Source organism: Notamacropus eugenii, chromosome 7 (assembly GCF_028372415.1).
Source record: "Notamacropus eugenii isolate mMacEug1 chromosome 7, mMacEug1.pri_v2, whole genome shotgun sequence".
NCBI lineage: Eukaryota > Metazoa > Chordata > Mammalia > Diprotodontia > Macropodidae > Notamacropus > Notamacropus eugenii.
Window position 1 is genome coordinate 16,578,366 of NC_092878.1, and position 21,478 is coordinate 16,599,843.

The 21,478-nt window shown below is 36.8% G+C and overlaps 1 protein-coding gene across 1 annotated transcript; it reads right to left on the reverse strand.

Annotated features, from left to right (window-relative positions):
* Positions 1 to 2,283: 2,283 nt before the first annotated feature.
* On the reverse strand, positions 2,284 to 3,231 carry LOC140514926 (olfactory receptor 4F3/4F16/4F29-like). Its single transcript, XM_072625431.1, has one exon. The coding sequence runs from the start codon at positions 3,220 to 3,222 to the stop codon at positions 2,284 to 2,286; it is 939 nt and encodes a 312-aa protein (XP_072481532.1). The 5' UTR covers positions 3,223 to 3,231.
* Positions 3,232 to 21,478: the final 18,247 nt, after the last annotated feature.

The following is a 21,478-nucleotide window of genomic DNA, read 5'->3' on the forward strand; positions in this document are numbered from 1 at the left end:
TTTCTATACAAGTCTATCAACTCTTGGCTTTGTTTTGTTTAAGACCCTCTTTCCCAGCCCCTTCCCCTCAAATCTTTTCCTTGCCTAAGCAAGGCAAGTGTATCCTGTTGTGGATAATCTAGACTCTAACCTTTTCCTGTCTCATTCCTCTCAATAATCCCTGCCTCCACTCTCCAAATATAAAAAAAATATAGATTTTTTTTTTTTACTAGTGTTATTTCATCAAATAGCTATGAAGGGCCATAACGCTCCCTATAAATTAATTTCTGTTGCTTTAACCTAGTTTTCAATGTATGAAGTTAAAACCTGCAATCTCAGTTTCCTTCGTCCTTCTTTTTGCCCCCTTTCTATGCAACCAAGAAATATTTTTTTCCACCTTAAAAGAAAATACTTTCAAATCTGTTTCTTTCAAGTAGCTTTTTATATTAAAAGATTGTTCTGTTTTATGTACTCTACCCTACAATTACCCACCAGACATGAATAATTCATTCTAGGGATAAGGTAGAGAGTAATTATGATAATAAAGTCAACGAATGGGATTGAGACAACGTTCTAAAGTATTTTCCATGGCATTTTCTCACTTGAGCCTCATAATAATCCTATGAGTTAGGTATTGCTGGTATTATTGTCCCTATTTTATAGATGAAAAAAATGAGGGTCAGGAATCATAGGACCATAGATTGAAAACTAGGAGGAGCCTGATTTTACATAGGATGAAACTAAGACTTAAAAACTTTTATTGTTGTACCCAAGGTCAAGGTAATAAGTAGCAGCATAATTTAATCCAGGGGGTTCTCTGACTACAAATTCAACATTTGTCCACAGTAGTATATTGCCTCAAGTCCTAGTGATATAATAAGTGACTCGTCTAGAGCCACAGAGATGGTGTCATCCTGAAGCACGGTCAAACAAGCCCACAAGAACTGATTGTTAAATGTTCAGTGTGAGCATTTACACCTTGGAAATTGTTTGATTAATTGTTTTGTTAATTATATATACTTAGTATGTGATAGAGAAAATGTTAATAATGTATATTAAATTTAAAAGTATGTTGTGGATAAATTGTTTTCTCAAAGGGCTGGTTGTTAAACACTACTGCACACAGGTAATATCAGAGGTAATATTTGAACACAAGTCCTCCTGCCTCCAAGTTCATCACTCTACACAGCTATACTGTATGTATGTGTGTGTACATGTATATGTATATGTATAAAATAATAAATATATGTAATATTACAAAATATAAAATATAATATTTGTAAATATAAACTAAATATAAAAATAAAATATATATGTATATAAATACAAAAATACACTGAGAAGTTTTATAAGTGAAAAAAATAAAATCTGTTACAAAGAGGATTGGTTGATATGAAGGAAGCAATTCAGACTAAAGGATATGAGGCATCTGTGTACTTAGAATAGCACTAAATTGAGGAAAATGCGTTCAAATCTTCCTTCAGACACTTACTATCTATGTGACCCTGAGCAAATCTCTTATCTTCTCTAAGCATCAGTCTCCTTATCTGTAAAATGGACTCAATGACTTCTAAGTACCTTCTAGTTCTAAATCCATGATACTACGAATATGAATTAAATCCATCAGACTAGAAGCATCCTCTTCGTGTGCATAGGATGGCATATTATACGCATCAGAATTCATTCATGGAGTGAACAACACAGACACATACAATGTCAAATAGAAATCTATTATGGCACTATACACAAGAGGTAAAAGGCTGGTAAGAGCACATCAGCTCTGTGAGCCCCTTTACAGAAAGTGAATCCATCTACTTTTCAAACATTAGCAAAAACAGACATAACACAAGAAGGTTAGGGAAAGACATAGGGAGGACACATCAGAGGTCTTTTGTATATTGCACATTTATATATTGCTTCGAGGTTTACAAAACATTTTGCAAATATTATCTTATTTTATCCTTAAAACAATCCTGAGAAGTAGGTGCTCTTAGTGTTCTTATTTTACAGATGAGGAAAATGAGACAAGTAGAAGTTAAGTGACTTGCCCAGGGTCACACAGCTAGTGAGCGTCTGAAGTCAGATTTGAACTCCATTCTTCCTGATTCCAGGTCCAACACTCTCTCAACTGAGCCACTTAGCTGCCCAAGTCTTATGGTGTTTGCTGCACAAATTACTGACTATATATTTATATATCTTTATCTTCTAATACTGCTGTGAATCAGCTCACATGTCAAATATAGTCTCTGTAAGCCTGCAAGCTTCATTTACTTTAGATGCTTTGAGTTCAACCATCCAAATCTTTTAAGAGAAAGTCTGGAACTTCATGAGCTGACTCCACAATCTTTTCATTGCCACTTTCATCTCCTTGTTTCTGAATGTGTAGATGGTTGGATTCAGAAAAGGAGTGATCACTGAGTCAAATATGGCAAGAAATTTGTCCAATGACAATGTGGGGAATGGCCACACATAGACAAAGATGCATGGACCAAAGAACAAGATCACTACAGTAATATGAGCTGACAGTGTTGAGAGAGCCTTAGATGACCCACCAGAAGAATGCCGTTGGACAGTGGCTAAAATGATGATATAGGAGATGATCAAAATGAAGAAAGCACCTAGAGAGATGAACCCACTGTTGGCAGTGACTAAGAACTGTAGCTTATAGGTATCTGTGCAGGCAAGTTTTATGAACCGAGGAAGGTCACAATAAAAACTATCTACTTTATTGGGACCACAGAAGGGCAACTTTATAACAAAGGCTAATTGAATCAATGAATGGATGAGGCCAATGATCCAACCAGATATCAGAATACCAATGCAAATTCTCAGGTTCATAATGGTCAAGTAATGAAGAGGCTTACATATTGCAATATAGCGGTCAAAGGCCATAGCTATGAGGAGCACCATCTCTACACCACCTATGCAATGAATAAAGAAGATCTGAGAAACACAGCCTCCAAAGGAGATGAATTTGTGCTTCTTAAAAAGGTCACAAATCATTTTGGGGGTCACAATGCAGGAATCAATCATGTCAATGAAAGAGAGATTGGCCAACAGGAAGTACATGGGAGAGTGTAGATGAGGCTCAGAGATCACTGTGAGCACAATAAGGAAGTTACCCAGCATGCTTGCCATATAGAATACAGAAGAGAACAGAAAGAGAAAAAGTTGAAGTCCCCAAGAATTGGTGAGTCCCATTAACACAAACTCATAAACCACAGAGTGATTGGTTCCATCCATTGACTCACTCAGCAGAGCCAATTCTGAAGTCACCTAAAGGAAAGAGAATGAAAGAGAATCAGAAATGTGGACACTAAGTGGGGATTCTAAATGGAGGAGATATTGCAAAACAAGCATTGTTTAATAACGTTGGACTAGTCACTATTTGTCAATGCTATAGTCAGAGCAGATTTATTTTGCAATTAATGGTTTACAAAACATTTTTACATGACTGTCTCATTTGATCCTTGTAACAACTCTAACATACTACAATCCCCATTTTACAGATGAGAAAAATGAGGCTCAGAGAGGTTACTTGATTTTCTCAAAGTCACACAGTTCTTCAGTGTTGCAGGGAGGATTTGAAATGAGATAATATCCTGATATTAGTACCCTTCACACCAAACTGCCTCTCAATAAATAAAACTCAACTCACTGGTCCCAAGTATCTCTCCTTACTATACCCACTACCACCTTATCATATTCCTCAACTGCTCCATGCCACTTAACAATAGAAACTTACCTCTCTGTTTGTGATCAAGTTACTGCATGACAATTACAATGAATGCCATCATTAAAATTCATGGATGACATCCACAGAGCAAAGCATAAAAGCTACGTGGATTCATCCATTTATGAACTATTAGAACTAGAAACGACCTTCCAATTCATTTAATCCAACCTATTCAGTTTACAGATAAGGAGACTGATATTCAGAGAGTTTATCAGCAAAAACTTGTTATAATGTACTTATATCTTTATGTATCTTTTAATATGATACAAAGGGATCCCATTATGTTTATTAATTAAATTTGCTTTTTTTGCAAGTAATTGTCCAGATGTTCTTTCTGTCTGTCCATCTCAGTATTTTTGTGCCATATTTATTTGACTTAAGTTGAATAAATAGTATCTGAAACTATATTAGGGAGAGTACTCCTTTTAAATTTGAAATCCTCTCTGTTTAATCCATTGGCATTAAAACTGAGTATTCATATTTATAGACAAGCATGTTCCCATGACTTCAACACTTGGTTTTCACCAAGTAAAACCTCTCAGTGGAAGCTGTCTGTACATGCAGGGTACTGACTCTCTGTAACGCATTGAGTGATTGCCAGAGGTCCCCAGGTCTATCTTCTCAGAGCTTTCTGAAGCATGGATGAAGTAGGAATAGTCAGTATCTAGTCAAGAGGAAACAAAGTGGCTATAATACTAAATCTGTAGTCAGGAAGACATAGTTTTGAATCTTACCTATGAATCTTAATATCTATGTGACCACGAATAAGCAAGATATGATCCCTGAGTCTCAGATTCCTTATCTGAAAAATGGGCATAATAGCATTTACATCACAGAGTTCTTCAGAGACTGAAATAAGACAGCATAGAAACCACCGGAAACAGAAGAGACTAGACCTATAATTGGTATTGGAGTTCTTCACAAAGAAACTCCCTCTACCAATGAAGTAAGCACTAACTCCATAACTGAAAGTTTTAGAAAGTCGCCTAGAACACTAGGAATTTAAATGATTTGCTGAAGCTCACACCAGCAGTATGTGTCAGAGGAGAGACAAGAACCCACATCTTCTTGGCTCTGAACCATTATATCTCTAACCATTAAATCATGCTGCATCAACTACATCCTTTCTACTTCTACCCCAGTACTGCTCAAGTGTCATATAAATATCAGCTATTTTTATGGTATGTTGTGTTATATCATTGTAGAGCGTGTCCTCCAGATTGGAGACCTGTTTGGCAGCTATCATACCTTTATTACATGCTAACTTTTTACCCCACCACCATTCAAGCGCTGGACAAATGTCAGCTACTCTCAGAGTAACTAGGGGTGTGCTCTCTAGGCTGGAGACCTGAAGGAATCCTGAGTAATCATGAAAAATAGTGCATCAAACCAGAGGTGTCAAACTTGTATCTCACAGGCCCCCCAAATTCCACCATTCAAAACCAAATTAAAATGTAATTAGGAAATATTTAACAATAAGTAAAATACAATATAGATTAATTTGTGATTTTCTGAGTCAATATGCAGTTGACCGAGAGTGTTTCTATTTGATGCCCCTGGACCCCAAAATTTGAGATACAAAGAAAGGAAAAATGTTAAGTCTCATCTGGGAATTTAAAACAGATAAAAAGAAGAGATACTAATGGACCAAGGAAATTGGAAGTAGAGACTGAAAGATGGCTTGTGTGAGTGGCAAAGAAAGAGAGCCAAAGTAAGTAAAAGGGAAGAGAGAAAATGTGAGTGAAAGTAGTAGGAGAAAGAGAAGAAAGGATTAAGTGAAGTCAGAAGGGAAATATGGCAGAAATTAATACTACACTTTCCATGTTTTGATACACAGCAGGAACTTAAGAAAATCTTTTTCATTCACTCAGGAGTATGAAGATCTGAATTTCAACTTCACAAATAAAGCCTGAAACAATTTTGTTGTGGTTGTTCAATCATGGCTGACTCTTTATGACCCTACTTGGGGTTTTTTTCAGCAAAGATATTGGAATAATTTGCCATTTCCTTCTCCAGTTCATTTTGCGGTGAAAAAATTGAAGCAAACAGTGTTGAGAGTTGCCCAGGATCACAAAGCTTGTAAATGTCTGAGGCCAGATTTGAACTCAGGAAAATGAATCTTCCTGACTCCAGTCCTGACACACTATCCACTGCACCACCTAGCTGCCCTATAAAAGCCTAAAAGCAAGCAGGTTTTAAAACAGAAAGAAAAATTCTCTGAAATCTGAAATTCTCTAGCACAGTCTCTTCTTTGGCCAATCACTAACAATTACTTTACACCACAGCAATAACCTTTTATGCCATGTTGTGTTCTTATGTCTTATCACCCCAGTCAGATTGCTCACAGATCCTTGAGGGTTGGGACTGTATTCTTGTGCCCCCTCCAACACTAGCATGGAATTGTCCAATTTAGTACAAAGTGAATATCATATGAATGATCAGATGAATGAAAATAAAAAAGAGTCAAAGATGAGGAAGGAAGAAGAAGCACAGTCAGAATCAGAGAGAGGAGGGAAATGTATAGATGGAAAAGGATGATATATATTCAAATGTCATCTCTCTCACCTGTTCTGTCACAACACAAAAGGTAGCAGCATATTAAAGTGTGGAGAAGTTCAGAAAATTTAATCTCTTTCCTTATAGTATTTTTACCACCACCGTAAGTTGCAGATTTTCAGAGGGCAGATCCAATTTCAAATATTCTGCCCTATTCACAAATTTAAAACCAAATATTTATCACATATGTGTTCTAATTTGGGGATTAGAAAAATATTGTCCTCATAACTATAATACTCTACTCTCAAGGAGAAAACATCATTTGTAGCTTTTCTACCGTAGAAAAAGTTACCAATTAATAGCATTAGTTTAGTGAAAGCTATAGAGATATAATAATAGCCATCTTATGATCAGTATAGCCTAGAATTCGTGTCATAACATTATATTAGTTTTCCCAAAGGTCAAAATGTTATAGAAGTTGCTAGGCAATGAACAGAAAAGGAGAAAGGATGAAGAGAAATGGCCCCTGTAGGCTGAGTGATTTCATGTCCTGGTTGAAGGGAAAAGCTCATTTGAAGTTAAATTAACCCTCCAAAATGGATGACCTGGGGGATTTGCTGAACTAATTGAGACACAGATTGAAGAAAGCGGCCAGAGACTTTTAATGGAAACGAGGCAGCTAAGAAATGGTACAAGGGGAGATTTTCCAGGGCCCTACTGGCTACCAGTTCTTAGTGACTAATAAAGATTAAGTAAAGCCTTCAGACCTCCACATGCAAGGGACCAAAGCTCTCACTGAATGCATGAAACTCAAGGATATTACCCCCTTCGAAGTAAACCAACCCTCAGGTACACAGGTAGCACTTTTAGAACAGTGAAGCATCCTTCACTGAAAATAAGCATTCAAACCTCCAACCACACAACTTATCCAACATAATCTCTGTTTCAAACGTTGGGAAGGGAGATAATGCATCCATGGGGAATCAAAGTTCCTGACCCTGTAAAGAAAATGAGGAATGAATGCTTTGAATTGATAATTGAAGTTTGTAAACTTTCTCATATTCAAAAGAAAGAAAGAGAGAGAGACAGAGACAGAGAAAGAGAGAGAGAAAGAAAGAGAAAAAAGAAGAAAGAGAGAAAGAGAGAGAAGGGAGGGAGAAGGAAGGAAGGAAAGAAGGAGGGAGGGAGGAGGGAAGGAAGGAAGGAAGGAAGGAAGGAAGGAAGGAAGGAAGGAAGGAAGGAAGGAAGGAAGGAAGGAAGGAAGGAAGGAAGAGAGAGAGAGTAGGAGGAAAGAAGGGAAGAAAGGAGAAAGGAAAAAATGAAGGGAGAGAGGGAGGGAAGAAGACAGGGAGAAAGGGAAGTAAAGGCAGGTGAAAAGGAGGAGGAAGGGAAGGAAAGGAGAGAGGGAAGAGAAGAGGGAGGGAGGATGTAAGGAAGGAAGAGGGAGGAGAATGGGAGGGATTGAAAGAAGGGGAGAGAATTATAAAGTAATAGAGAAGAGTGAAAATTTCTGTAGGGAACTAGATGAAGGGAGAGTGAATAATTAAAATTGTCCTTTTCTCTCAAAGCCTCCAAATTTAAAGTCCTTTTCTGGTGGGTTTTCCCCCATTCATTCCCATGAACATGATACAGTGTGAAGAGTACCAAATTTGAAGTCAGAGGACCTGAGTTCAAATCTCAGCCCTACCACTACATATCTGTGTAACTTTAGAAGTCACTTACATTCCCCTAGTTTCAGATTGTAAAAGGAATTGGAGTAGGTGGTTCCCAAGGTCCTTGAAGCTTCAAATCATGACCCAGTCAAACTCTACCTCTATCCCATAAATCACTGTAAAAAGAAAAAAAAAACTCATGTAGACATTGCCTGTGGGCACATTGATCAGATTATAATCTCTCTTTAATCTGGCACATATATCCAGTTAGGTTGTCAGCAGTTCTCAGGTGTCTGGAAGACTTGTCCTAGCATCAAGCCAGATGGCAAGGTGTCAAGTCCTCCATGTTATTGGAAGGATTATAGCTAGTGACCCTCTACTCATCCAAATCATGTGAATAGTCATATCAACTCAACAGGGAAGGGAACCTCCAAAGTCACTGGGAAGAAAAAAGTAGGCCCTTTTTACAGTGGGGGGGAGGGTTTAGTGCTCATCTAGAAAAGGAGAAGGGAAGAAGACATTGGCAGGAAAATTAAGAAGAGTGTCTCTTATGGTACACAATCCTTCCATCCATCTGGTACCAAGATGAATTCTGAGAATGTAGAATGGGGGAAGGGGCAAAAGGGATCCTCCACTGGTGGGCCCCATGTGACCAGCACTTCTATGAAGTGTGAGAGCCTTGGAGAACAGGGGGAACAGTGCTAGATTTGGAGTCAAGAAAACCTGAGTTCATATTCATCCTCTGATCAGTGTGATGGTAAATGTTTAACAACCAGCTTCCCAGAAAAAATTAATAAATAAAAATTTCATATATACACGTGTGTAGATAGCACTTTTAAGTTTAATTTGCCTTATATAAGGATTAAGTGATTGGCCGAAGGTCACACAACTAGTGTCAAGTGTCTAAGGTCAAACATGAACTGAGTTCCTCTTTACTCCAGTCATTGTTCTATGTTCTTCATCATCTTGCTGACCCTCCCTATCACTTTCTTAAGTTTAGAGAATCAACAAACAATAAATCAAGCCCTAATTGGTAGTTTTTGTTGATTTCTGAGGTATAAATGTCCACAATGAAAATTTGACAACTGGCTCTCACAAGCCAAGCTGGTCCCAGCATACCCCTGCCTGTGACCCTTATTAGCAATGTAAACCATGAGCAAATCGCTGAACTTCTCTGAACCTCAAGAATTCCTCTAGATTTATCTAGTTATTAACAAATGGATTTTGATCAGCTATGAGGGAGTTCCTGCAAGGAGAAAATCATGATCCTTGGCATATGAATGTATTTATTACATGGGCTGTAGAAATAGACACTAAGTCAACTAAGTCATCCTTAAGACCCAGTCAAGAATCCAATCAACAAATTCAGTAGGGACAGGATTTATTTGGGGCATATTTTTTTAAGTGAAGTAATTTCAACAAAGCTATTTCTCAGATGGAGAAGCTATCAATAGCTTAAGAGTGTGGTCTTGGCAGTTTCAGGGAATCTCTATCACAAAGAATAGTTTTTACTACAATATCACAACTGTGATGGAGGCAGTGGGGGGACGTCATTCATAATTAATCTATGTCAATGAGTTTTCCAACTGAGAGCCATATTAGACTTGTAATAAATTGATGCATTTCATAAAGTCCTAAATGAATATTTAAAGGACTGCTTATGACTGGAAACATACAGAGCCAAAACTAAGATGAAGTGTTTAGGGCTTCTCAGGGAATCAAAATTCAGGAGGCATTGATAGAACTTAAAGAAAAAACTAAGCTTAGCACCAGTTAGCAATAAGTTAAATCAAGAGTTCACCAGATGGCATATTTGCTGCCCGTTCCCATAGCAAAACCCCAGGCAATCTCTTTCCTGGTTCAACTCTGCTCTGCTTCCTTTATACCCAAAACATCAACTTCCCAAACAGTTGTATGGCATCCTGAATGCTCTATTTCCCCTCCTATAAGGTAGTTTCCTAGAATCTCTTCTCTGATGAGATCTTGTCTTTCCTCCAAATTTAATATACCTTCAAGTGAATTTGTCTTGCTTCTTGCCTTGGGTGGATTTTATGATGCTCTTTCCAGGTGTCAGAATTACTAGTTACAGCCCTAAAGATTTGGAATCTTGAATTAATGTGACAATGCCATTTCTGTCTGCATAAGATTTAGCAGGAATGTGTTATTTGATAGTCAAAGAAACCAGAAAAGACAGTGTCTAAAAATCATGAGAAAGGAGTCAACATGACTTCATTAGGAACAAATCATACCAGATTAAATTCATTGCCTTTTTAAGTAGAAAGACTAGAGTAATGGATTGGAGAAATGATATGGATATCATTTAACTAAACTCTAATTTGATGTGATAAAGCATTTTAAGAAGTGTGTCTTGCTATGATTATGGACAAAAATGAATAAATGTTGGCTAAACAATCGTAACAAATCATTGATTCAGAACTGGTTAAATAGTTGGACAAAAAAGAATAGCAATTGGTAGTTTTAAGGTGCCCCATTATGATTGGCCCTGTATTTTTTAAGAATGCTTACCATATTTCCACATCCAGGAAGAATTATTAACGTGATAATTGATTGGGGATCCAAAAAGCTCACATCAGGATAGACTATTGGATTGAATCTAACAAGATGAAATTTAATAGGGAAGTCTTGTACTTAAGTTTGGAAAATCAACCCTACAAATAGGATAGGAGACAGAAGTGCATCTGAGAAATACCAGGAATTATTTTTTTGTGGATTTTAAGCCCAGAATGATTCAATGGTGTGATAGGACAGCCAAAGAAACTAATGTCATTTTAGTCTAGAAGTTCTTAACTTTCTTAGATGTCTTTGACTATCTGATAAAGCCTTTGGACTTCTTCTCCAAATAATATTTTAAAATGCATAAAATAAAGTACATAAGCTAACACAAGAAATGCAATTAAAATGCAGTTACCAAAAAAAAATTTTTTTTTGTAATTATATTCATGGGCCCTAAATTAAAAACCCTTGCTTTAAGAAGTCAGGTTCCATGGATAGCTACATTTTCTCGTGGGACTTTCAAATACAGTCAGGAACAAGAAAGGGACAGTTTCCATATTTAATCTCTCTCTCCTGTCCAGGCAGGGACCTTCTTCATATCAAGGAAACTCTAGAAGACCCTTTGTCAGGTGTCATCCTCAAAATAAGCTGGAGAAGGAAATGGCAAAGCCCTCTGGAATTATGCCTCTCCAATCACTAAACTTTGCAAGGTCTTTCACCCATTGAAACCTCTTCTAGGTTTTTATCTCAATAAAATCAAACAAAGAGGAAAGGGGTCTATATTACAAAAACACCTTTAGTATTTCTTTTTTGTGGTGGAAAAGAACTGGAAGCTTTAAAAGTGCCTATCAACAGGAGAATAGACAAATAAATTATGGTATTAAATGCAATGAAATATTATTGTGCCATAAGAAGTGCTGAAAGAGACAAACTTGGGAAAATTTAAATGAACTGATACAGAATGAAGTGATCCGAACCAGAATTTTATATATATATATATATATACATTTACAACAATGTCAAGAAAACTAACTTTGAAACACTTAAGAACTCTACTTAATGAAATGACAATCCACAATTCAGTGATGAAGAATGACAGAAATGCAATGGACTCATGATCCTGAATGAGACATAACTTTTTAGTATTATCAATATGGGAATTTGTTTGCTTGACTAAGCCCCTTTGTTACAGCAAGGAAAGAAAACTTGGTGTCAGACAAGATGACAATAAAAATAATATATGGTTACAACAGACACAGTTGGAAAGTGCATCATGCCTAAAGGCACCATAAATAATAAAATAAATTCAGTATTAAATATGTATTGACTGAATAGCATAACATCTAAGTACATACAAATAGCTGAGCACATTCTAAGACCCAAGTAGTAAATCAAGGGAGGTTTCAATATGCCTCTCTCAGACTCCAATACATTCAACAGAAAAATAAACAAAAAATTAAAATCTGGGTAGAATATTAAGAGAAATTTAATATGCTAGATTTGATTATTACTAAATGAGCACACGAAGTGGTATTACAATTTTATGAAATTGCATAGAACCTTTACAAAAATTAACTACATCATAAGGAAAAAAGAACTCAAGTATAAATTCAGAAAGGCAGTAACAATAGGGAAACTTCTACCATAGCAGATCACCACTAGCTCTGCAAAATTAAAGTCTTTGTGAGTTTCCTGGGACACTGATGGGTTAGGCAACTTGTCAAGAGTTACATAACCAGTAGATATCAGAGGTAAGTTTCAAACATAGGTCCTCCTGACTCCAAGACCAGCTCTCTATTCGTCAATAGACACTCTGCCATATCTCAACACACCTTAACACAATAAAAATTAAGATAAATAAGGAAAGCATAAATAAAGGAATCAGATTTAAATATAGACTAAATAATGCCATTTTAAAAATTGAACGAGTCAAAGAACAAAGCATAGAAACGAATATACTAAATAATGTCACAAAAGTAAGAAAACATTCCAAAATGGATGGGATGCCATCTTGACAGAAATGAAGGAAGAGGTATTTAATTATATCTGTGTGTGTGTGTGTGTGTGTGTGTGTGTGTGTGTGTGTGCAATTAGAAGGGTATTCATTGTCCGTGTCAAGGCAGTGACAATATATAATAAAATTATAATAAAATTACAAAAATTACAATACAATCTAAATGAATATATAGTCAGATATATTCTGATAAAAGCTTGGTCTCCAAAAAATATAGAAAATAGATACAAGCATGTGACATAATTTCATTTCCCAATAAATTTGTGGACAAAGAATATTAATAATTAGTACACCCTAAAATGATCAAAGACAGTAGAAAAGTTTCCATATATGCCAAAATATTCATAACACTACTTTTGTTGAGACAAATCACTATTGGCAAAGTTGTAGCACATTAGATCATAGGGCTATAAATTTAGACCTGAAAGGGATCTTAATCATCAATTCCAGCTATTCATCATATACACTAGGAAACTGAGACCCAATGAGATGAAATGACTTAAGTGCACAGGGTCATCATACATGAAGTATAAAATGTCTGAAGTAAATACCTGACTCAAATTCAGGTATTCCTTACTCTGAGTTTCAAATGATCCACTTTCACATTTGATTAAGGAGCATATGAATAAATTATTGTATGTGAATATGTTGGAATATAACTGTTCTGTCAGAAACAATGACTATGAAAAACTGAAAGAAACATAGGAAAATATATGAATTATTGCAGAGTGAAAAAAGCAGAAGCAAAAATACAATATTCATAATAAGTATTAGAATATAGATGAAAAAACAATAGAAAGGCAGTAAATCTCAAATAAAATTTAACTGCCAATATTGATTCTAGAGGTCAAGTCAATAAGCCAATAAGCAAGCATGTATTAAGTATGTATTAAGCAAACAGATAGATGGCTCAGTGGAGAGTGCTGGGCCTGGAATCAGGAAAGATCTGAGTTTATCTGGCCTCAGACACCCACAAGCTGTGTGAGCACAGGCAAGTCGCTTAACTAACCTTTGTTCACTTTAATTTCCTGGGGAAAGAAATGGCAAACCACTCCTGTATCTTTCCCAAGAAAACCGCATTTCATAAAGAGTAAGACACAGCTGAACAGTAACAATAGCACTGTTTAAATACTGGAAATAAAAGATAAAACAGTCCCTGTCCTCAAGGAACTTAATTCTACTGGGGTAAAGAATTTATAGATAAGTTTATAAATATAATACACAGGTAAGTTTATAAATATAATACACAGATAAGTTTATAAAAATAGATACGAAGTAGATGAAAGGGAGGAGACATTATCAGCTAGGGGATAAGAAAAGGATTAATAGAGAAAACAGTACCTGAGTCGTCTTGAAAAAAATCAGGATTACAAGGAGTCAGAGGGGAGAAGAAGGAGCATACACTAAGAACTGACTAGTCTGTGAAAAGGTACAGAGGTGGGAAATGGAGTGTTGTGTGTAAGGAATGGTAAGAAGGCAAGACTGGATGGACCACAGGGCACATGAGTGAGAAGATTAGAAAGGTAGACTTGAGGCAGGTTATGAAGGGCCTTACATGACAACAAAGGATCCCCATCCCCATGACAGGACTACCCCTCTCTTTTTACTATGAGACAGTCTGTTTTCCAGAGCTAAGGCCCACCAAGCAAGCTGTGCCCTGAACTTGGCATAACAACAATCCCTTGCCCTCACTCCCTGCATGAATTCAGCCACAGAAAAATCCAAGAATTGTTTCACACCAGCACAAGGTCATCCTTGAGCTCAGATAAGTACCTGCAGAAACCATGTTCTGATCATGAAGCCTTGCTACAAATCAAACTTGTCTTAAAGTTGCCATTACCCTACATCGTCAGGGCCATACTTCACTGCATTGGTATATGTACTGAAATTTGCTCACGCTAAAGTAGGTCTCCTCTGCATCAGAGGAGGTCCAACACGTGTCTAGTTTCCCTCCTGCAAAGGAATAAAGTTTTTTGCTTATGACTAATAAGTTCTGTAGGTGCAGCTGGCTACTGTATCAGAAAGGGAGATAACGGTTGTTGCTGAGTCAGGCTGTGAGCTTAGGGTAGGGAGAAACTGCCTGAGATAGTATTTTGAGGCTAGAGAGAAATGTGATTTTTAAAGAAAAATGTGATTTTAAAATTAGAGCTCAAGCACATGCACCAAAGCACCCCATCAGGAGCAGTTGCATAACCTCTATCACTCTTTGGTCATTTACTTTCAGAGCTGACTATCTTAGACGTAATAGCAAGATATTAAAATTTATTAAGGGGAGGTGTGACATGTTCAAATCTGAACTTTTGGAAAATTGTGTTGGCAGTTGTGTGAAGAATGGATTACAAAGGGTATACACTCAAATGAAGCAAGAAGACCAATTAGAAGACTATTTCAGTAATCTAGGTAAGAGTTGATAAGACTGAAATAGAGTTGTAGCTCTGTAAGTGGTGAGAAAGGGATGGATATGATCAATATCTTGAAGGTAGAAAATACAAGATTTACAACTAATTCTATACATAAGGTAAAATATGACAAGAAATTAAGGATGATAACAATAATGAAAATCTGAATGCCTAGAAAGATGATAGCCTCTAGAGAAATGTGGAACTTAAGAAGACACATGGTTTTTGGAGTGAAACTAATGAGTTCGATTTTAGACATATTGATTTTAGCAAGTCTATGGGCATCGTTTGAGAAGTCCAATAAGTAGTTAGCAATGTGGGACTGGAGCTTAGGAGAGAGACTAGGAATGGATTTATAGAACTGGAATAATCTATTAGAGATGAAAATTAAACCCATGGGAAGTGATCAGTTCATTGAAAGAATGTATAGAGAAAAGAGAAGACTCAAAACAAAGTATTTGGGTATACCAATAGTTGATCACAATTTGGTGGTGGTGGTAGTAGTAGTGATGGGTTGCTTGGGTGCATGTGTTTGGACTCCAATTCTAAAATCACATTTCTTTCTAGAAATCACATTTCTCCCTAGCCTTAAAACACTGTGCCAGGCAGTTTCTCCCCAGCCCAAGAATGCCTGCCCTGGCAAAAACCATTATCTCCCTTCCTGCTACAGTAGTCAGATGCACCTATACAATTTATTAGTTTGAACCAGCTGTGTACTGGCTGAACGGGCTGTGTACTGGGTCATAACGACATTTGCTAGTCACTGACCAATCATATGTATCCTAGACTCAAACATACCTATATTCCCTTACATTTATCTTGTCTAACAAGACATTGATGAGACCAACTTAGTATTACTTAGTCAGTTCTGACCATTAGTTGACTCAGTGACATTTCAGGTCTAAAACCACACGTACATGTATCCCCACCTTGGGCTATTTCCTGATGAACTCTGGGTAAAATACCTGCACAGTAGATACTAAAAGTGCATGTTTCTTGAAGTACTAACTATTCCTTAACCACTCCCTAATCCTGCCCTGAATCATATAGTCAGCAAACTTAGCACGTTATACTATAAAATATACTATATAAACTTTACCTGTACCCTTCCAAAGTTGCAGGTTTCCCAAGAATTCTTGTCTGCTTGAAAGTGAAATAGATCTTTACCACCTTGACCTCAAGAATGCTTGAGTCCATGAATTCTTTTCCAGTTGGCCCATGAAGGGAACTCCAGTCTTGAGGTTCCTCTATCTCTCCAGCCCTTCATCAGTAGCACCATCAGCAATAGTAGTAATAGAAGTAGCAGCAGTAGTAGAAGTAGTAGTAAAAACATTTAGCTAATCCTTTAAGATTTGCAAATTACTTTTAAATTATTTTATTTCATCCTCTCTCATGAGATAAAAATCTCATTTGATCCTCACAACTCTGCCTAGTTACCTTAATCTGTCAGATGTGCTTGGTGATCCAGCACAGGAAACTAAAAAGGAGCGGTCAGACAAGTAGGAGGAGAAGCAAGAAAGACTATCATCTCAAAAGCCCAGAAAGGAGAGAGTAACCAGAAGGGGAAGGTGATGACAATGTTTCTTAGAAGCAATTTACCCCTCAGGACATGAAGTAGTAGCATCTTGAGGGAGTCAGAGAACTTCAGAGAGCTCAGTCTTCTCCCAAGCAACACAATTACCTAGAAGTTTAAAAAATAACTTACAGGAAAAGCTTCCATAGTAGCAAAAGCAGCTAATGAGCAGCACTGGAGAGTGGTGACCAAAGTGATGCTACCAAGGACAGCATTTGCCAATGGGATATTGGTATTTGGTGGGAATTGTCTTGGAGAGTCATGTTGAATCTCACAGGGTAACCAAGGGATAAAATGTTAACAGGTCACTTGGGGAATGACATGTTTGGTAAATTACCCTTTTCGCATTCTCTTTACCTTCTTGGAATTAGCTATTCAGGCCTTAAAGCAATGTGGGGGGCAGCAAGGGGCAGAGAGAATACCACCATGCTCACAACAAATTAAAGGAAAATCATAGACACTGCCTTGAAATTCTTTTGTAATGCTAATTAACAATGGCCAATCCAAGTAGAAAAAATAAGGAAGTTTCAGATTTTTAAAAAGTGTTTATTGCAGAACTGCAAAGTGATTTCAAAGGCTACCAAAGACATCCAAGTAAGTAGAGTCCACCAAGACAGTTGATGGCTTTGTCTGTCACTACCATCATCAATACAGAAGAGGAAAAGAAAAAGATAGAAACAGGCACCTGAGAGAGATGGCCCCAAAATTCCCAGGAGAGAAGCAAAGAAAAATTTTCTTAGCCCATTTGCCCTTTAAAGAAGCATTTGAAGATGAGGCAAATGTACACCACTTACAAAATAAGAGTAGGCTTATATTAATAGAAATATGAACCTAAATCAAAACAACATTGCTGAAAGATTAATTTGCAATTGAAACAATGTTATCAATAGGAATTCTTATTTTAGAGATCTCCAAATGGCCTCTTCAACCCTAAATGGAAGGATAATTTTGAAATAGTGTATAATAGCTCACTTTGATTGAGACAAGAGTCTGGGCCTCTAAGCTCATATGGAACTCCCAGAGAGAAAACTCTACATTTATGGAGTACTTTTTGTTATATATTATACAGCACTTATAAGGTTTTCAAAGTACTTTATAACTCACGAGATTTTTCTAACACAGTGAGGAAGGTGTTTTTATTCCCTTTTTACAGATAAGGAAACTGGTCAAATATTAACTGAAGTCTTCCTGACCCCAAATCTATCACTCTTCTTTATTAAAAAAAAAAAAAATAGTGTTCAAAACTAGGCAATGCCAGAGAAACAAAATAATAGGATTCATAGCAGGTAGTATAATAGAATCAGAAATCACAGACTAGAAGGTAGAAGGGATATTAAAGGTCATTTAATTGAGTCATCTCATTTTACAGATGAGAAAACTGAGGCCCAACATGGCTCAGATGCTTTGCTTAAGAAAGCATAGGTATTAAGTGACAGAATATTATTTGAACTGAGGTCTTCTAACTTCAGATCTGGTGGTCTTTCACTACACCTCAAGAAATATTCAAATAATCCTTAGTTGGACCTTTTAATAAAGCTAGAGGGCAACTAGGTAGTACAGTGGTTAGAGTGTTTGTCTTGGAGTCAAGAAAAAGTGAGTTCAAATCCAGTTTCCAAAACTTATTAGTTACATAGACCAGAACAAATTACTTAAACTTTTCCTCATTTGTAAAATGGGAATAACAATAGCATCTGCCTCCCAGGGTTATAGTGAGGATAAAATGAGATAACATTTATAAAGTGCTTAGGACAGACATTGACTGGCATGTCCTAGACTCTATAAAAATGTTAGCTATTATTATTCATTTTACAGGAGGGACATGGCACCCAAATGGCAACATGAATCACTGGTTTCTTCCATGCCCTTCCCAAGTTGGTTTTATGGTAAAAATTGCCCTTCTGTAGTCTGATGTTGTCATCACTTAATGGTTTGACTTTGAAAGCCAGCCACAATGAAGTTGATTGTTCCTTCCAGAGAACTAGAATGGCATTTCCTATAATTAATATTAGAGGACAAGGGGTACCTCATAATAGACATAAATAAAAGTATAGAGTGACTAAAGGAATTACAGAGAGATGTTGGAGAGTAGCCTAGCTTCATTCCTAAAGGCATAGAGTCTGTGGCAATAATTCTGTACTCTGTACTAGGTGGTACAATGGAGAGAGAACTAGGCCTGAAGGCAAGAAGACTCATCTTACTGAGTTCAAACCTGGCCTCAGTCACCCTGGGCAAGTCACTTAGCCTTGTTTGCCTCAATTTTCTTATCTGCAGCATAAGCTGGAGAAGGAAATGACAAATCACTTTAGTATCTTTGCAAAGAAAATGCCAAATGTGGTCACAAAAAGTCAAATAATATGACTGAAACAACTGAACAAAACTCTGTGTTGACCAGACCACATCCATAATGGCATCTTCATGTTTGCACCCCACATCTCAGAAAGGAAGGATCTAGGCAAGCTGCAGCCAGTGTAAAAGAGGGAGGAAAAGACAGTGTGGTGTTTAATTTAAAGGAAAAAATAAATAAAGAGAGATAATAGTCTTCAAGTATTTGAAGAGCTGCAATGGCTTGTACTTTCCCCAAGAAGTATGACTAGAAGCAATGAGTGGAAGCTGGTGAATACAAGATTTAATCTCAATGTAAAAAAGTACATTTTCACATGAGTCTGAAAGTAAAATAGGGTTGCCTCAGGAGCCAGTGGGTTTCCAATCACTAGATGTTTTTAAGTCAAGGTCAGATGACAGCTTGTCAGAGATGTTTCCAAGGAGATATTTGCATCTGTATGGATTAGATAGAAGACAGTGCAGTACAAAGAGTGACAGATTTGGAGTCAGAAACTGCACCCTGGCTCTGTGCCTTATCACCATTATAACCTTGAGCAAGTCATCTCACTTCTCTGGGCCTCAGTTTCATCATCTTAAAATGATATGGTTCAACTAGATGATCTTGTGGGTACCTTTCCAGTTCTATGATCCTCTGATCCCCTGTGATCATTGTAAGGTGCACATTCTGTTACACAACCCCAATCTCAATCAGTCAAATATATTATCTAGGTTACATATTTATAGGTGCATATTTTACAACAGATTAACTACTTTCACCTTAATCAGAGTACTAAATCGTGCAGGTCTCAAGGGTCACATTTCTCCATCCTGTCTCCTTTTCCTTTCATTACCTAGCAACCCTGAACATTTTTACCTCTGGGAAAATTGCCATTACTCTATAACACAATTACCAGGTCAAACTAATCCCATACTGGCTATTTCCAAATCTCAGCAAGATCATTTGATCACTAAAATTATTTTACTCATTTTCTGCCTCTCCTAATAGAGAAAAACCACACAGAAGTCCTTCTACTGCCTTGAGTATTATAGTATATGACAGAAGGTTCAGATTTTCTGACTTACTCAGACTCATGAATATTTCTCTGATTTAAACTTTATCAAGAACAGGTGAGATAGATATCATTATTACCTCTATGAACCCTTTCTAAATGCATGGCTATTTCTTCCTCTCTATAATTTCTACTGGGTTTAAAATTCTATATAATTTTCCCCTTTTCTTTACGTCTGTCTCCATTTCTATTCAGTCATTTAAGCCATCAATTAGCAAATATCATTTGAGTATCCTTAATAAACAAAACAGCTATACTTGCCACTGTGGGTGATTAAAAATATGCATAAAACTGAGTCCAAGTCCTCAAATAACTTGCATACTGCTTGTGATAACAAGGAGTATGCATCTAGTATCTGCAAAAAGAACTGAAAAAAATGAGGAAATGTGCTAAGTATCAAATGCTTAAGTGATACAGATAGTGTGTTCTACAGAAATTCAGAAGATTTCATTATCTTTCTCTTGCTCTTCTTGGTTGCAATTTAATTGTTCATGGAATAGTGAAAAACTGGTTATAAGATACCTAAATCTAACTGAAATATATTCTGAAAATTGTCTTGCCCTTAGACTAGGTTTTTAGCTTCAGAATCAGTTCCTCAAATGCTTCCACTGAAACAGCAGGATTGTCTTCATTTCCATCTTCTTGAGTTTTGGGATATGGTGAAAAGGGCCCTGGATTTGGTCTGAATTTAAATCTTAATTCTAGCACTTACTACCCCTGGAGACTTCAAACAAATCGTTTTGTCTCTCTGCGTCACAATTTTTTCATCTACAAAATGTGGAATTGAAATATACATTTCTTAAGCACTTACTGCATGATATACACTTCTTGGCACAATTCCTGGCACATAATAGAAGTTTAATAAATGCTTATTGATTGATTTTAATGTCTCTTCCAATCCTTAATCTTGTGATACTCTGCTTTCTAGGTCACTAGAACCTTTTTCTCCATGTTCCCTCAACATGCCCTCCTCCTTTAACTCCTTTTCATTTTTTTCTCATTCTGACTCTTCCTCTCAGTTTTCATATTTCCCCTTTCCTTACTTTGTTTCCCTTTCCTCCCACATTTAAGGTTTCTCTCTGGTCTTCCATCCATGATCTGTGTTTCTTGTATTGATTCCGTTCGAATTTCCAAACTTCTAACTTTTGCCTTTCTTGAACTGGTCCATTATTTCTTGTGATTGCACCTAATTCCATACTGAGAGTGCACATTGAATGATGGTGTATTCACAACTCCCACCCCATCAAATTACACAAAGGTTTTGGAAAGATAAGGACACAGGGAACAATGGCATTCACTCCTTAGCTTGGAAATTGACTCTCATAAATAATTGACACCAAAAGAAAGTGCCCAGGAGCGGGGGCGATTGTCAAAGATAGAAGTTTTAATTATTTTATTTCATCAACAGCAAATTAGACAGGCAATATGCAGATTGGGGAAAAACTTTCCTAATAGGCTTGAAAGCCCTTAATGTGTTCTGAGTTCAGTTGGACATGGGTGCACAGCTGAGCTGACCATTTAAATATGAGTATGTTTTATTGTTTCATCGTGCTGAGTTTTAGGGTTTTCTATTTTTATATTCTATCATTCTGATTTCAAACAAAAAGAAATCGTGGCATATAAGTAATGACTTGCTGAGGTCAGAGGACAAATAAATGGTAATAGAAGGATTTGAACCCCAGATGTTAAACTCCAAATCTGATTTCTTTCCCCTACTGTAACT